Source organism: Acipenser ruthenus, chromosome 3 (genome assembly GCF_902713425.1).
Source record: "Acipenser ruthenus chromosome 3, fAciRut3.2 maternal haplotype, whole genome shotgun sequence".
Classification (NCBI taxonomy): domain Eukaryota; kingdom Metazoa; phylum Chordata; class Actinopteri; order Acipenseriformes; family Acipenseridae; genus Acipenser; species Acipenser ruthenus.
The window spans coordinates 90,464,512-90,482,873 of NC_081191.1; the positions used below are offsets into that span (position 1 = coordinate 90,464,512).

Below are 18,362 nucleotides of genomic sequence, written 5' to 3' on the forward strand. Positions count from 1 at the left end.
ATTGTAGCAGAGTTTCGAGAAACAGTCAAATAACATACCCTGCTAAATCCAGGACCCTAAACGGAGTCTAGCTTGTGAGCTCTGGATTCACTCAGTTACCTACTTTAGTAAACTCTCTTGGATGGTCACAAACACTTCTGCTGCAGAAGAGCGATCTCCGCTCTGGACTGTTAGCGTAAACTGAAACTGGTCAAATCTGCTTTTAAGGATGAAGGCTGGAATTGTGAATGTGGAGGCGGTGGTGGAAACATTGTAGTCAAAGCACGACGAGTCGATTCCACTGACAGGAGCACAATCCCAAGTAAAGCTGTGATCGAAATAAAAGCAGAATGGTGTAAAACATCGCAAAGCACACTAAGAACATAGTATACTCATCAGTATAAACATCAGACACTGCTAACTTTATACTTCACAGGAAATAAAGCGATTGCTGAATACTGTACATGACAAACTTTAATAAGGCCTTCTCAGCAGTACCTCAAGATACTTTCTGGATAGTCCGGGTCAAAAGATCCTTCTCCATTCAGTGTTATTAGGGAATTGTTCCTGCTGCTGATGAATATATTGTTACCACCATCAATCACACAGATTGGTGGTGTAGGAATCACCTCAATGGGCACAGTGTAGTTACTGTAGACCACATTCCCTTTAATTTGGACCTGTGTTGCAGAAAAAACAAACACACATCAGCATTCCTCATTTAACTGTCTTCATTGACCCCCCCCCCCCCCCCCCCCCATACACCACGTACAACATGGAACGTAAATGGCATATTTTTCAGACAACAGAACATATTATTAAACATCCACACCTGTAATCTTGTAGTATTAAAAAACTAAATAAATAATAATAATGTTTTCGGTGCTTCTGTAAATCTTATCGTGTTTACAGGTATACTATAATAAATGATGTCATTATAATTGCATTATAAGAAACCCTTTAATAACTTCATGATATAATGTCATATGCAGTTTTGACCTCAACAACTTTTTGTAAAGACTTAAGAATGGATCCTTTTAATTGTTTAGTTGACATTGCGTCTCACTGGTAGGTTCTGTTACGATAGCTTACCCTGGCTACAGCAGTGTATCGGCCATATTCCAGAAAGTTGTTGGGGATGTAAATAATCTGCATGTTGGTGTTAATTAGAGGAAGTTCTACTGGAATATCATTTGAATCAAAGAAGGTCCAGCTGTAGAGTAAACCTTGGGAAATGTTACACTTAATATCAGCTTCAAACGTCACCCTGAGATTCAGATCCTGGTTTCGTCTGACCTGCACAAGGAGGGAACAGAAAGAGTAAGGACTTCATTCTGGTTGTGCTTTGGGTTCATCATCATTTCATCTAAACAAATTTTCCCATTTACAGTAAACTGCACTTGCTAAATACTTTAACATGAAGGTGTGCCTCCTTGGCGACAAAAACAGCTTTCACATCAAAATGCTCGGAGACATACATCAGTCTGATGAAGACTGAGATGCAGCTGACTAAAACTCAACCTGTGTCTCATGAAACAAACTGCTCATTAATTAATGTCATATTGACACTCCTTTCTGTGTTAAATCTACACTCAACAGTAAAGTGCTTATGAAGGATTTGTATTTAAAAACAGAAACATACTGCAATTCAGCTTCCAGTAAGTAAGGCTGTTTAAATGTCATGATTGCTTTCAATACTTCCCTCTTGTGGAGTCTGTCAGTAAAAAAAAAAAAATCTCCAAAATTCTGCCCCATGCATTTTAACCTGCAATGTGGTAAATGCACTGCTGTAAAATATCTATAATAAAAAGAGACTCTCGTTTTTCATGCCACACTGATAAACCTGATGCATCAGTGATTAAAATAGGAATTGAATTTCCATATATCTTTCCGCAGTACAGAAGTGAATGCTTTACCTGCACTTTAAGGGGACCCATGTTTTTGACAGGAGGCGGCTGACAGGGCTCATACACAGCAAAGATCTGCCGAGTAAGTGAAACAGAGCTGACTAGGTTGGACACTGTAACTTCCACAGTGAACTCCCCCATTCTGAAATGACAAAAACATCACAGAGTACAAAAACATCTCTTTCTGACCAATTCCAGGTATAGTTTTGAAAACATTTACACACAACAGGGCTGTTAATGGTAATGTCACTACATTTACCTGTCAAAGACATGGTATTCGGTGCTCCTGCCTGTTTTGTAGGTGCCATCCCCAAAGCTCCACTGGTATGTAACATTGGTACCAGAGTTGATTCTGCAATCGAAGGCGACACTGGCGTTCACCAGAACAGATGCATCAGATAAAAGCCTGTTGGCTTCGACTTTTCTCTGGATAGTGATGGGGTAGATGTCAGATGTAAATGAGCTCAGCCTATTTGATGCATTGACGATCACATTGTACCTGCAATACCAAGTCACGTGTGTTTTGATTACACAGCAAGGATGAAAGATTCAACAAAACATAACAGCAATACTGTACATGTGCTTTTTGATGTACCGGTACTATGAATTGGAATTCATAAATGGTACACATGGCTATGATTTGGTATTTGTTTGTTTAGAATAATCATTCATTGAAGAAATAACTCATATTATTCCAGAGTACCAGGTTCAGTCTCATATATCTAATAAATAAATAAATCAATAAATAAATAAATCAATAAATCAATACCAATACCAACTAGATATAGATTCCCTTTCCCGGTAATTAATTGTGATCAATATCCATATTGAATAGTAACAGTAAATACCTGCCAATATAATACTATTTATTTTCTGCAAGGAAAGTATTACTTTTTGGGGGGTATGCAGGGTATTCAAAAGCAATACATTTCAATTTCAAGACTAAATAAGTCATTGTTCACACACAAGCCATACCTGTCCGCGGTGTAATATCTTGTGCTTATACTTTTAGACGTTGTCCTTACTGGTGCTTTATCCCCAAAGTACCACACAAACTCCAAGAGGCCGGTTTCTGAAGTTACAGCTTCAAATGTAATATCAGTATCTGCTGCATAGATGGGTTTGTCTGTATAAATCTGAACAGCTATAAGAAAAAATGAATAATCTGTTGATGAAAGTGCCATTGTCTGTAAAACAATAACAGGTGACACTTGCCAATATTAAACAATGTATTTATTTTACCATTACATAGTTCTACTAATAATGTATTTATTGTAACGCCTAAATAATAATAAATCCTAGATAGCAAGCACTAGATATTTCAAGCCTCAGTTTCCCTCCCACTGGCGAAGCATTCACTCTTTTAAAAAATGCAACTAATAAAAACAGGGCGACAGACTCCATTCTCATTACCAGTTTAAATCTCTTATCAACACCTTGCTTAACATATTACCACATGTGTGCCGTCCCTTTTATATACAAGCAGATATTAGTACTACATACGCTGCAATCTGTAAAGGACAGACACGCTGGTGTTGGTTATGACACTTCCCACCCGGTTTCGAGCATTTACTATCACAGTGTAGACCCCTGCTGTTAAAAACTGGTGATGTACAACCGGACCTGGAAAAAAATGTACAAGAGATGTACAGTAAATGCAAACAAAAAACACCTTTCCTTTTTAAAATAGCTATTTTAATAGGGTTATCGTGCTTGATTTTTATGGAGGACATTTTATGACAAAATTTTAAATAAATAAATACAAACAATTCCACTTTTGCTTCATCTCATCGCACTACATTTTGTGATGGCTGAATAACAATCAGACTTGATAGGCTAAACTGTCAAGCAAATCTAGAATACCTTTTAATGACAGCCTTGATTCCTCGCTATGTGAGTGAGCAGCAGCGCTGATTTCATATTTATAATACCTTTTTATGACAGCTAAAAATCATGTTAGAAATCACATTACAAATTCCTATTTCTGTAACGCTAATAATACTTTGTGTAAATGTGCAATATTATTGCAAATGTTAACCCTTTACAAGAGATTACTGATGACCTTAGAATGCTAATGGTAAGGAAAAAAAAAAACATAGATATTGCACATTCTGTGAAAAAAAGTTTTAAACGAATTACAAATCCCCCCTCTCCTTAAATACACACCTTTATTAACATAAGTAGTTTGATCTCCCATGTTCCAAGTGTACGTCACATGTGTTCCCCTTGTTAGACTTGCATTAAAAAGAATAACTTCATTTTTATGAATCACGCTGGAATTCATAGTTAAATTCAACCCTTCCGGCAGCATTTCTACATAGTATGGGCCAAGCACATCAGTAGCATTGTAGAACTCATTATATGCAGTGACACTGATTGTGTATGTACCCTCTGAAAAGAAAAAAGAGCCTGGTGTCAAAAATTATACAAAATACTAAGATCCACTGGAGGATTGGGATCTTGAATGGATGTGGAGAGTAAGAAGAATAAACGAGAATAACGAGCATGGCAATTGTTTTTTTTTTGTCAAAGTACATGAGCACAAAGCTTACGGTACTTGCAATGGCAAAAATACACACGACTGTCATAGAACACTAAAGCATTGTCTGACCAAAAGTGGTTTAAAAATATTTTTGACTTCAAAAGGATCAAAATCATTGTCAAATTACGCTGAGGCATGTTCTGCTTACTTGCACCAGAAATGTGTTTTACAGCACGTCTGGTTTTATCCCAGCCCTCTTCTAAGGGCCCCTCTTCACACCTTTATGGAGTGCTATGGAAGTTTTTACTTACCTCTTGTAAATTGGTGTAAGCACGAAGCAGCTACTCCAAAAAAAAATCCTGGGCTTCCCTGGACATAAGATACAGGCGACCCATCACCAAAATCATACAGAAAATGGACATCTTCGGAGAAAGTGTGAACACTGAAACCTAAGACCTGAGTGGCATACCTCCCGTCTGGCTGGAGATACATTTTTGTGTAGCTCATGTCAAATGGAAACGTAGCTTGGATGTTACTGATTGGACTGCGAACTTTGACTGGACTTGGAAGTCCCTTAATGAAAGGGGTGCTGTACAGAGGACTGGAAATCCTCACGGATATCAGGTAGACTCCAGGGATCTCAGGCTGGAAGCTCATAGAACTAACATGGGTATTGCTGCAATTAGAAACAAAAGCCATTATTTGTGCTGTAATAGTATTTTTGATTACTGACATTGGCACTGTAGGCATTTTCCTCACCATCAGCTTAACCTACCATGAGATATGTTGTACTTGAGTTACACCATGGAAAATAAGCTTGGTTTAAAAAAGTATTAATTGTAAAATCATTTTAAGATGATGCACAAAAACATCATAAAAAATGGGCCATCAGCCACAATTACATCATCCCACAATTATTTGAATCTACCTAGTCAAGTTTTATTATTTGCTAAATGATTATATTAATATTTTTTTGTTGAATACTAAGCCTCACTGTAAATAGAGTAAATGCTTTATTGTCTTACAGATTCATTTAATTATTTATTTATTTGATCAGGTTACATCGATTATAAACCCATCTTAAAAACCAAGGTCAATGTATAGCCAGGTCAAGACGGTTGTTGCACTACTTCTCTGGACATCAGTGCTTTAGAAAAAAGAAAAACATATTTTGGATTCTTTACATCAACCTTACCGATCAGTTGGATTGTAACTTCCTGGGTAAGGAAAGGAAACCAGCCATTCAAATGTAATCTCGCTGCCAGACTGCACAGAGACTGTGGCGTTAATGAAGTCTCTGATTCTGATCACACTGGGAGTCATCAGGACTAGCTGGATACCAGCAATAGGCTCTTCCACCACAACATCTGCTGTCTGTGTGGCAGAGCTGACAGAATTAGCCACACTGGCAGACAGGTAATAAACTCCAATGGCAGAGTATACATGTTGGAATTGGAATGTTGAAGAGCACAGAGGTACTGATGAGCAGTGGAGCTCCGGTGGCTGTTCAAGAGAGAATGAAAGCAGATCCTTCCCATCACCCAAATCCAAGTCAATAGAGTAGTTCTGGGCTGGAGTCACTGCTACAACCACATTGCTTGGCTGCCCAAGAGCAGCCCGGGCTACAGTTATGGTGACTTGAAGAATTGGATATTGGACCGTTGTGGCAAAGTTGGCAGAAAGCTGACTGACTTCGTTCTCCACGGACACACTGATGCTTAGTTGTGCTGGTGCACTCACCTCCATGGAGAACTTCAAGGGTTACAAAAAACAGCATAGAAATACAAATGAAATATCTTCTTAAAGGTTATAGTTATTAATAGCATTCTTCACTTACATATTTTTCTAGATAGAGTACATTGTTTATAACAGATCCTTACTAAATTAAAGTGTTATGAAAAGGATTATGATTTTTATATATATATGCGAAAGTTTATAAAAAAGGGAACAATGGCCATTAAAGTTCTTGTTTTGTTTTTTTTTCAGTGAAATATGTGCCCTCTGTATATAATGAACATGGTATACCTTGTCAGTTCCTATCAGGGTGCCATTCGCTGTTCCATTTGAAAATGTCCAGTGGAAGATGTAGCTTGTACCATTAGAGACTTTGGCTGTCCACGTCACAACAGAAGGAACAAGCTGACTAATATAAAAAGAAGAAATAAATCCTCTCGCACCCATCATTCGGATTGCCCTCACAACGTGGTGGAACGACCTACCCACGGATATCAGGACTGCTCAGTCCCTGACCACCTTCCAGCACCTCCTCAAGACACACCTGTTCAGACAGCTGCTGTAAACCTCACAACTCTCGCTCTTAGTTGAATTTTATCTTTTGCTACTGATGTTATTGTACTTTGCAACTGCTCTTATCTGTAATATCATATTCTGAAATGTGATACTTTACAATGTGATATTTTGTAACAATTGTAAGTCACACTGGATAAGGGCATCTGCTCAGAAATAAATAATAATAATAATAATAATAATAATAATAATAATAATAATAATAATAATAATAATAATAATAGGTTTACTTTTAGCTTGGTATAAACTGGACTCAGTCTCTACCTCCAGCCAGTATTTGTTCATTTGTGTATCTGTATTTTAGACACCTGCCTTCATGCTTGTAACTGTATTCATACTGAGATACAGGAACGGACACCAGTAACATTTGTCCTGGGCCCAACCCATGAGAGAAAGGTTAGCGTTGTGCCCAAGGCTAAAGCTGCAGTTTAAGCACTGAAGTGCATATTTATTAAGAGAAAATTAACAAAAACAAAAGAAACAAGGCACAGGGGCCAAAATAAACAGTTTAAACAAAAACACCATTGTTTCAACTGGGCATTGGCATTCACTGACAAACTCCTCTCAACTCCTGCCACCAAACAAGGATTTCTTCCATGTTTATACTATGTGGCAGGGTCTTAATTGATGATTCAATATTCAATTAAGACCCAGTCACATTCCACACATGTATTCAGCAGGGATGGAATTAACCCCATCCCTGCCAAACAAATAAAAACACACCACCCACACTATTTACACCAGCAGGGCTTCCACCCTGCCACAGGGTCTATAAAAGATGAAACATAAACTGGAACAATGTATAATAAATAACTTATTTGTATTATATGTTCAATTAGCAATGTAAAACATACTGTATACTTGAATGTCCTAGCTAAAAGCAAGCTGGTTACAGTGCATTTGATAACACTATGTAGACTTACTCGACAGCCAGACTGAGTTTGTCTGGTCCTGTTAAAAAAAGACCTTTCACCGGGTCTTGAACTGCAATCAATGAAGACACAGTGACTCCACTCCTCGAGGTCACTTTCACCATGTAGATTCCAGCACAAACATAGGTGTGGTTGACACTGAAATACAAAAATCCCAGGGGTATATTCAAAAGGGGAATGTGATATCAAATCAAACAGTTTGTAAACATGAAGTGGATATGTGCATCATTGATATTTCCAGTGATTCAAAAAATGTGGCAGTGAAGCAGTTAATTTTTACTTGGACACCATGTGAAATGGAACTTTATTGAGAGCACAATAGAATACAGCTGGTACTTCACAAAGAAAATCAAGACAAACAGCTGTGAACCAATGGCTGGTTTCACAGGCCCTGATCAGCACCTAACTAAAATGAGTCCTAAATCAGGTCCTGTACGATATCTAAAAGATTTGGGAAGCAAAAGACTTATTTTTGCAAGCATCTTAAGTAAATGTTGGATTGTTAATATAATATGTGTCTTTGTTTCAACGATAGTAATGATTTTTTTCAGAAAATACACTACTGCATTGGAGGGCACAGATTTTATTGTGCTCGACGGTACATAGACACAGTCTTGGACCCCGTAGTAGGACAATTTGCTGGTGTAATTGGCCCTGAGTTTGTTCTGACACAGGAGATTGTCCGTTGTTAATAGGCCTTGAGTTTGTTCTGACACAGAAGATTGCCCATTGTAATATGCCCAGGATTTGTTATAGATTATGTTGAGCAGGAAATGATAGCGGTTATGGACTGGCCAGCAAGCAGTCCACACCTTAATCCCATAGAACACAGATGGGATAGGATCCTCTGAAATGACATCTATCGCCTGATTAGAAGCATGCCACGTCAATGTAGAGATTGCATCAATACCAGAAGAGCCCATACTCAATACTGAGACATTCATATGGCATTAGGCATCTTCATGCATGGGTCTTTTCAAGTTTGAAATGTTGCTCTATTCATTTTTTGGAGCGGTCTGTAAATGTGTAAAGAACTTACCTGTTGTTCAATGTTGTAGAATATAAAACAGTAGTTATATTTCCATCTCCAAAATTCACTAATAAGCGGTCTCCATCTGAATAAAAACCCTACAATAAAATGAAATTATAATTTCGAATAAAATTAAATCAATGATATTTCTTAATTAAAGCAGTAAGAACACATTGTTCTAGAAAGTTAGTTATATTTAAGTTCAAGTTTTTAAATAAACATAACTAGTAAAAAATTGCCTCATGATGCAGGTGTGAACCAAATGAAAACAGTGACAATTTATGCAATTTTCAGTTTACCGGGTGCCCATGGCTAGCCAATTCACACATTCACACCGACTGCAGTTTTGAAACTTGGAAGTCAGATTATACAATTATTTATAAACCTCATTTCCTTCACCTGTAGTGAGAAAATAGCTTTTTTCCCAGTTGCAATAGTAGAAGGGTGAGTGAATCTGGGTCCAGCTCCAGTTGCAGAAATATTCAGCAGCAGTTCAGCGGAAGCATTTGATGCAAGATTTGTGACTGTAACACCGATGAGCTGAGAACCTGTGTAGTTGCAGGAGTATGAAATAACAGGGCTACCAGATGTAACTGTCTGGTTCTGGGGCAGGGTCCAGTAATAAATATAACTTCCATTTGTCCACAGATGTCCTGAAACAATAACAATAAGAGATGCGAGAGTCACTGACAAACAGATACATGCCAACCAAATTAAAGTTTTGGTTATTATAGATGCTAGAAGGTGTTTTGGCTTGTAAAGGAATATCAGACACTCTACTTACCATTAACCCTAGCAATTAGGATGATGCTCTCTCCTAGCACTGGCTGCTGTGGAGTTTCTATTGTGACCACATGTATCTCTTTGACAACAAGGGTTATTGTAGTACTGTTGAAAGAGGACACACGATTGGAGGCTCTAACCACAACTTGCAAAGGTCCCATCTGATTGAAAACAAAATCCATGCTCACTGGATTCCCATTCACATAGCTACTGTCGTTGAAAATAAGGGTGCCATTGGTAAAAACCTCCAGAGTCACGTTAGTCCCAGACAGCACAGCAAAAGACATTGTTGTATCATGATTCACGGTCACCATATCTGGTACGTCAACTACAAAGTCCCCGACCGGATCTTGAACTGTGAATTCCAGGCCATCACTAAGGACAGTACTTACATTATTTTCCGCTTTCACAGTAACCAAATAAGCACCTGGATGACTGTACACATAAGAGGCACTTTGTGACCCATCAGTAATAATGCTTGAGTTTATGTTAAAGCTCCATGTGTAAGTGATGTTTGATCCAGTGACCACACTAGCACTGACAGTGACTAGGGTACCACTAGGTATGCACTCCGGATTTAGCCTACTAATAGACAACCCTGAGATAACATCCTGGACCACCAGTTCAGTCTTAAACGAGGCGTCACTGATAGGGTTGGATGCTACAACCTGCAGTATATAAAACCCTGTGTCTTGAAAAGCGTGTGTCAGAGACCAGTCTGAAGTGGTTTTATCAACAACAGTATAGTTGTCCTTTCTGATGTTCCAACTGACAGAAGACCCAGTCCTATCCGCGTAGCTATTGATCAACAAGGTAGTATTGACTCTGGAAGGGATAACTTGGTCCCCAAACGCTGACGGAAAGACATTCTTTATGGGCTCGTAAACCCGTAATTCTTTGGGTAATGTTGCATTTACTACCCCCTTGTCAAAATATACAGCGACTGAGATGTTAAAGCTGCCAACAGTGCTGTACTGATGGAAGACCTGGGTATGAAGGAAGCAGTACTGCCGACCATAGCTCTCCGCCAGCTGTAGGTGGTTCAAGGTCTGGAAGGCAGGGGAGTTGTCACTGAGCTGGTGGGTGTGGCTGATGCCAGCCTCAAAGGTGACGTGGAGGATCAGAAGCTGGCGTACTGTGGTGAAGAGCTCCATTTCCAGAGTGACATTTTGCCCCACTGCGACTGCATACCCACTGTCTGTGTCAAACGTCAAGTTAGAGAGGACCCTTGGCACAACTGCCTGCATGGGAAACAGATGCATTGTTTACAACACTGGACAGACACAAATCTACTCATTTATACAGTTACAGATTTATTACTAATCTCCTAATCATTATCAATTTTTTGTCAAATGGAAAAATCTAAGCCCTTTAGGGTTTTGGCAAAGCTGGAGACATTTTTTTTTAATTATAATCTGATTTGTTCATATTCACTGCAGGTTTGCAGATTCCAAATATTTTCCTCATTAAAACAGAAAGAAAACACAATTTTGGTCCATAACCGCTCATTAAAACAGAAAGAAAGCACATAATCTACAATGTTCACATTATTAAGTACCTATCAATAATATTAAGACCACCACTGTGAATTCATATAAAATGACCAAATAGCTTATCAGAAACTAATCTATTAAAACCACTCATATTATATCTTTGTTTCATCCATTTGATATTAAATCCACTTTCTAGTAACACTTCACTTAGACCCAACTCTTTTAAATTAAGCAGTTTCAGTGACTCGTATTCAAAATGTGAATTAGGAGCCAACTACTCAAAATGCGATTATAAGGATGTGAATCTCAATTTGTTTAGCAAACTGAGATTCACGCTGTGATTGGCTCTTGAATCACAGATGGAAGTCCATTGGAGTCCTTTCTCACATCCACTTCTCAAAAAGACACAAGGACAATATTTATTTTGCACACTTACCACACTGATGACTTTCTGAATCCAATTATAGACGTTTGAAACGTTTACAATCACTTTGTAAAGTCCTTCATTTGCAAATGTATGGTTCTGCAACATAAATACAACAATATTATATTTACATATTTTCAGTAAATGCTTTTGAAAACTTGAGTTTTGATAAATAAAATGTGTTTTACCACAAAACCTTTTTCGGTTTATACCTTTGTCACACTCTACTTCTACTTCAATGTTTATTTTAACCAAAGGTAAACTAAGGGAATATGGTGGTAAATACAGTGGCTCACTTACCACAGTGTTGCTTAGGCAGTCAGACTGTTGGTAACAATCAGCCCCTGAGTTGTAGGTGCTGCTGTCATCAGTAAAATGCCAGTAAAAATCCAAATTGATTCCCATTGCCACAAAGGCCTCAAAGATGCACCTGTCACCCAAGAAGACCCTCTCAAGGGAATCTGTTCCCACTGGGAAGGTAACACAAGACGGGATCTGCTCTGGCGTCTGGTGCACCTTAACCTCCAGGAGAGCTGGTGCCGGGATCAGGGCAGCAATGTCAACACTGAATTCCTCCACAGAAATAAGATTGCTGATAGATGCGTCTGGTAATTGAACATATATATATATTTTTTTTAAAGAATTCCCTTTTAGGTGCTGCATACAGGTAAACATATACTTTTATCAAGCAAGTAGCCTTAAATCTAGTGCAAGAACTGTCACTTTAATACTAAAAGTATGCCTTTGAGAAGATGCCTATTTGGATTCAATAATTGGATTCATAGGTTTAACAGATACATTGATATAATGTACTACTTCATGGTCTGGATGGTTTGATTGGCTCAATTAAACAATTCAGAACAGAGCTGACCAAGAATGGAAGTTTGCTAACCAACAGTGCTTTATTATTTTTAAGTGACATACTTATGTGATGGATTCCAGGTTCAGTAAAAGTCCAAACTGGGGAAGCAGTGAAGAAGCCATTATCCAGTACAGTAACACTGATACCACTGTGCTCTCCAAGGGTCCAGTTTATCACAAGATGAAGTAATGAAAAGTTATCTGGGTTCAAACCTTGCACACCTTAAAAAAGAACCAAAACAATACATTACTTCTGAATTACTGTAGCGCACGCGAGAGAGAGAGAGAGAGAGAGAGAGAGAGAGAGAGAGAGAGAGAGAGAGAGAGAGAGAAAGATCATTTTATACATAAGTTTGAATGCATCTCTAAACAAAAGTGCTACCACTTTACCTTTGTAATTTAAAACCAAACATTTGATGTAAGCTACAGGACAAATGATGTATACTTTGAAAACAAATCTGTCATTTTTTTCTTAAATTCAAGCATAATGAAGTGTAAAGCACATATAAAGCACATTTGATAGTGAATCTAATAAATGGCAACTGATAACGTGTTTAGTTCATAGCCAGACTAAGATTATCTATATTGTCTGACGATAGTTCTACTTTGCCATAGTAATGTTCAGGGGAACATGCCCAAGACATACATTTAATTTAAAATGTATTAACTTTGCACAAACATGTTGGACCTCCCTAGAATTTAAAACATAATAAATATCCTGTCATTCCTTACCTACAGACTGTTCCAAAGGACTAGCTAAGTATCCAGACACCTCAATAACGAATGGTTTCCCTATCTGCACTCTGTCAGCCACCAGTGTCACACTGACATTCCGAATGTAGGGACCAAGTGTGCTGTACACTGCCAAGCTGTCCAATTCACTTCCATGAGGTAAGCAGAGGGAATCAAAACATCTAGATAGAGGAAGTTGATAAAAGTGTCTCATAATCACATAGCATGTTGTCTGAACAAAACATTTCACGTAATAAATTCACCAGATGCAAGATGAAGCATCAACAAAAGGGTTATAGTCTTCAAGGAAAATGAAATTCTGTCTCATTTTGTCTTATTTTATGGCCTTTTTACACATTTTCTGGTCTGAAATAGATGATATATTTGAAATGTTTTCTTTTTTTTATATAAACTGTGGATTTCTTCTAAAGTAATTTCATTGCCCATAACTAACACTGTCTTTGTAAAACACATTCCTGACTAAATAAAAGAAGCAAGCCTCAATATGAAATTCAAATGGCAAAGCAGACCCGTTGTGTGTTGAGAAAAAGCCAATACAGTATTTGGGAAAGTAGGTCTTACCTGTTGACACAGTTTTTAGATGCTGAAACATCAGTGTTATTTCCAATGTTAAAGTTGTTTGCGGCTGAACTGCTAGCATTATGAGCAGTTTCATCAAGTGTAACAGAGCTGTTGCTAATTTGGTTTAAAAGGAAGTTACCAGATTTGTTGGCACAATAACACATTTCTTCTGACAAAGCCATTATCGAGTACCTGCAAAAAAACAAAAAAACACTTGCACATGCAAAGAGTTCAAGATTTGCATATTTACAGGAAATGAGAGTATCAGAAAGGGCCAGGGTAGCGGGTGTGTGGGTGATTCGGTACCTGTGACAGTCTGGCTGAGCGGTGACATCAGAACCCGGAAATGAACAACACAGACAGGATGGATGAAATGGTAAATGCGCTTCCTTTATTGTAAATAAAAAGGTTGCACAAAACAGAACACGGCACTTTACGCCAAAATAAACACTAACAAACAGGGTGGACGAACGCTAAACACAAAACAAGGGTTCTCCAGCACATAGTAGCAATTGTTATCTTTTTATCACTATCTCCTCTCTCACCCTTTCTACACTCCCGAACACACAACCCCTGAGTGAGTGCTTCATGCATCTACATATACAATTGTGCAGGGATTCAATTACCAATTAACTATTCACTTGAATCCCAGCATGTGAACTAATCTGTGCACTCCTGTGCTCACATATTACATGCTTTAAATGCACGTGCCTAAATACAATTATATATTTTAAATAACTCATGCTACACAGACCCATTTATATCCTGTGCAGCAATATCTATACACCAACATTTACACACTACATACAACATAAAACACAAAAATACACACAGGGGTGGGGCACATTGCCACAGTACTCTCATGGATTTTTGACTGTATAAGGAAGTTTGGCTAAAATCCTTTACTGGGGGAACTAGTTTCCCTAGCAGGCTGGTGTGAGAAGCACCGTTGTATGTTATAAGAAGTTCTGCTGATTTAAGACTTTATGTTGTGTTATTAATTTGCCTTATGATCATGTTAGGGTTGAATGGGCAGCTGGGATGACTAATCAGAACCAGACTGAAGGTCTGATGGCAGCACAGTTAGGTAGACTGCAGTGGCTCTGAAGGAAGCATGATATTACCATCTGCACTACAGGGAGAGAATAGGGACAACAGGCCTCTCGCCCTGCTCTGTATAAGGGCTATAATACTCATTTATCCTGCCTGCAAGAATGAGTTAAATGGCTATGAGTCAGTTTCTTGCCAGTACTGCTCCTTTATATCTGGACTGTAACCCTGCTATCCACACCACAGTCCAGTTTAGCCAGCAATGGAAATCTTCAGAAGAGTTACATTTCCAACAAACAGCTAAATTAAATAAATACAATTTTTTAATACACTTTTTTTTTTGTTGCATATTGTATATATTTATTGTCATATAGCATACATAAGAAAATGATACATCTCATTGTATCATGAAACGAACTAATCTAAATACCAAGATTCATCACAAGGTTCTCAAGATATACATAAAAAATAACTATAACATGCATATAGACATACAGTCGCTCTGCTGTATACCTCAGTAATTTAATATACAAATATATATTTAATAATGTATTTTAGCTGCAATATTTGCATAGAAGTTAAATAAAAAATCAAACAGGGGCTGCTTTATTTACCCTGATACAAATGCTGTAATGTGTTTGTTTTTTATCTAGTGATAAATCCTTTGACAATCATTTGTGAATGACTGATTTATTAGCATGCTCTAATACACATATGCTGCTCCATGTATAAACCAGGTGTCACATTCTAGAAGCCATTACAATGATACTCGCTGCTTTCATCTTTCTCAGACAGCAATCCTTGGATGAGTGACTACCTTCACAAGCCACTGCTTCGACGGACTGGAATGATTGCTCGGAAGCCCCCTGCTTTGATTTGTCAATCGCTGTCTCTAGCTGGAATGAAGAGCCCCCCATCCCCCCACTCACCCACCCTCAGACATTTATTTTTACAGTACAGTCAATTTAAATTCAAATAAAGACATAAGGTCTATATAAGTCTAATATAACAAAGACATAATAAAGTCTATCCCTGAGAAACTGAGAAGTAAAAAGGGTACAGTCTCTTCAAATAATGTAATATAAACTATTTACATTTGTTTGTTTCTAAATACAACAACACAAGATATTTTTATGCCCTTTGTATTTATTCAATTAAAAATTCAAAGTAGTTCAAAATAAATGATTAACACTTGAGCACCCCCTGTAGTTTATGCCATGAATCATTACAACAGGACATGAGTCATTAACGGTTCATTAACTTTAGTTTTATCAGGCAAGTTTCAACAGGTCTCAAGTATGTGGGATACCTTGTTTTGTGTCCCACCAAAAACTTCACATTAATTGACTAAAGGTGACGAATTACATGCAAATGTCTCATGCTGAGCAGAAATATGCATTTGTCATTCCTTCATAACCCTCAGACTACCACCTGCCAGTTCAGTACATATCCACTCTGTGAAGTACCTTTTTTATAATCTCTGTGAACTCCTCATGCATTAGGCACACCTGAAAAAGTGGTTTGTTGTTCTGGAATGTGTCACTAGTATTATATTACATTATTAGAATTTGCTATAAACCTTCTTTGTTCTTCCATGTTTATTAGATTTTTTGTTCCTTCGTTACTGAGTTCTAACAAATCCACTTGGTGAGTTTTTGAGATTACCCAAAATGATAAAATAAAACATTATCCCAGTTAAAATTATTTTTGAGCAGCATGTGAAGACAGGGCACGATGTCTTGTGTGAGTGTATTGATGTCTTACATATTACTAACAAGTACATCAGTAACATACACCCCCTGCCACACCAGGAAGTTTAAAATGAGAGAATAATAAGCGTGCACAGCAAGTGAAAGATTATAGTCAAATGCAACAGAAACTTGTATAGGTGGTTAGGAGTGTTTAATAAAATAGAAGTTTGGTGAAGATTGGATGCAAACTCAAGGCAGGTAGTGTTCACCATATAGAGTGTGACAGACAGACAAGTGGGTCAGCTGTGGGTAAAGGATTAGAGCCAAATAAAATATCTGTAGGAGGCTAGAAATACATGAAGAAAGCTTGGTGAAGACTGGTGTAAAATCAAGGCTGTTATCGTGTTCACCCAGTATCGCTGACAGACAGAAGGACAGACACAGTCAGAAATACTTAGCAATTTACTTCACAATCACAAACAGTCAGACAGAGAGACAGACCTGTATTTACCTCCATACCCAGGACATACTTTCTCTGCTGTTTCTAGTGTGTAACTTAAATGTACATTTTTTTTTTTTTATTAGCGGGGGTTATTACTTTTACTCTTGCCCAACAATCTAAAACCCTATGAGAGCCTATGAGAGTCCCGCAAAGTAAATGAGCCCCCTTCCCTTATGAATGGCCTTGATGCCATAAGAGGTTCCTCTAGGAACTGTGAAGATATCTTGTAAAACTGATATGCTGAAAATAAATACTTCACAATCTTAGATTTGGGCTTCATTTCAATTTACAATTAAAGACTTACCCCTTTTCAAGACACTTTTTTGAACAAACAGAAGGGCCTGCCAGTTGTCCAATGAGAACTTCATATTGTCCATCTGCAAATCCAAGTGAGTTACCATAGTAACAGCCCAAATACCAGCTTGTGTCTGCAAAGGTTTAATAATAATAACAAAAAAACAAGGATCAAAGAATTGAAGGGTAATGCATATCCCACTCATTAACACGTTACCCAAGTAGTTGTAAAGAACTTACAAGGAAGTCAGTCCGAAAATAATGGGTTTACAAATCTAGAATAAAACGATAGTAATACAGACATAACATTAACTTGACTATAACTGATACGCACCCCAGGCATTACCAGTAAAACAGCAGACACATTTTCCATGCTTTAATTGTAAGTCTACAAAGTAAACTGAGATGGTGCTGCATTTAAATCACTCATCTACTGAAATCCTCTGTGCTATCTCAGGTATTCAAGAGTGGGGCAGCTAAACAGCATAGGCAAGAATCTCACTGCAATTATCCGATAACTTACACTCACTAAAAGATTTAGGTAAAAGAGATATTGCTGAAATATGGGTCAACAAACCTGATTTAAAAAAATATGACTAAAACCTTTTGCATTGATGGATGCATACATAAAATTTTCTGGACAAGTCGAGTACTTAGATTTATTTAAAAAAAAAAAAAAAAAAAAAAAAAGAATCCCAAGCTGGTGTAATTGTCTCAGTAAAACCTCATTCTCACTGGCGTCTCTACACTAAGATATTATTTTAATATATTATTTTGTTAATTTAGATGTGATTTTATGAGTACAAGAATGCTGCATCTTCTGGGTGGATACAATTCAAGACCACATTGAGGTTATTATGAGTTAGATGTATGTTGCTTACATGCAGATGACAATCCCTTAGATTTCCATACTTCAAAATTACATATCCACCATTTCCAGCCCTTTAAAAACGATAGCTGAAGTAGTTTTATAACCACCAAGAACCACTGACAGGCATTCTTCTGTGTCTGAATAGTCAGTTTTTGCAGTTGTTTTTTTTTTTTTTTTTTTAACTAGGGAATGAGTCACGCAGTGGGTGTCATTGTGGGTTCTTCCTTACACAATGTTAACAGGCTTGTGTTTCATTCACCTGCATACTGAGGATAAGGCACATAACTCTGAGAAAGGTGTCAAACCAGCCGAACCCAAAAAAATGAAGTAGATCTGGTTTACATGACATAACCTTTAATTATTTATATTGCTGACAATACAAGAAAAAAAAAAAAAAACTCTGCAGTTTTGTATTTCAAACTTACAAATGCCAAAGGTTATT

The 18,362-nt window shown here is 37.6% G+C and overlaps 1 protein-coding gene across 2 annotated transcripts in view; it reads right to left on the bottom strand.

The window, feature by feature from the left end:
* The window catches only part of LOC117394569 (polycystin-1-like protein 1), a 61,692-nt gene that overhangs the window by 40,712 nt on the left and 2,618 nt on the right, over positions 1-18,362 (bottom strand). For both annotated transcript variants that reach the window (XM_059018746.1, XM_059018745.1), the window contains exons 2-22: positions 17,060-17,183; positions 13,513-13,704; positions 12,931-13,112; positions 12,262-12,420; positions 11,638-11,942; positions 11,350-11,436; positions 9,422-10,661; positions 9,037-9,290; positions 8,647-8,735; positions 7,599-7,745; positions 6,394-6,511; positions 5,564-6,120; positions 4,680-5,044; positions 4,053-4,277; positions 3,390-3,509; positions 2,862-3,030; positions 2,146-2,385; positions 1,896-2,028; positions 1,072-1,275; positions 478-659; positions 104-307 (exon numbers count right to left, since the gene is read on the bottom strand). In XM_059018746.1, the coding sequence (XP_058874729.1) occupies positions 104-307; positions 478-659; positions 1,072-1,275; positions 1,896-2,028; positions 2,146-2,385; positions 2,862-3,030; positions 3,390-3,509; positions 4,053-4,277; positions 4,680-5,044; positions 5,564-6,120; positions 6,394-6,511; positions 7,599-7,745; positions 8,647-8,735; positions 9,037-9,290; positions 9,422-10,661; positions 11,350-11,436; positions 11,638-11,942; positions 12,262-12,420; positions 12,931-13,112; positions 13,513-13,704; positions 17,060-17,183 (5,296 nt within the window). The remainder of the gene's footprint in view (positions 1-103; positions 308-477; positions 660-1,071; positions 1,276-1,895; positions 2,029-2,145; positions 2,386-2,861; positions 3,031-3,389; positions 3,510-4,052; positions 4,278-4,679; positions 5,045-5,563; positions 6,121-6,393; positions 6,512-7,598; positions 7,746-8,646; positions 8,736-9,036; positions 9,291-9,421; positions 10,662-11,349; positions 11,437-11,637; positions 11,943-12,261; positions 12,421-12,930; positions 13,113-13,512; positions 13,705-17,059; positions 17,184-18,362) is intronic.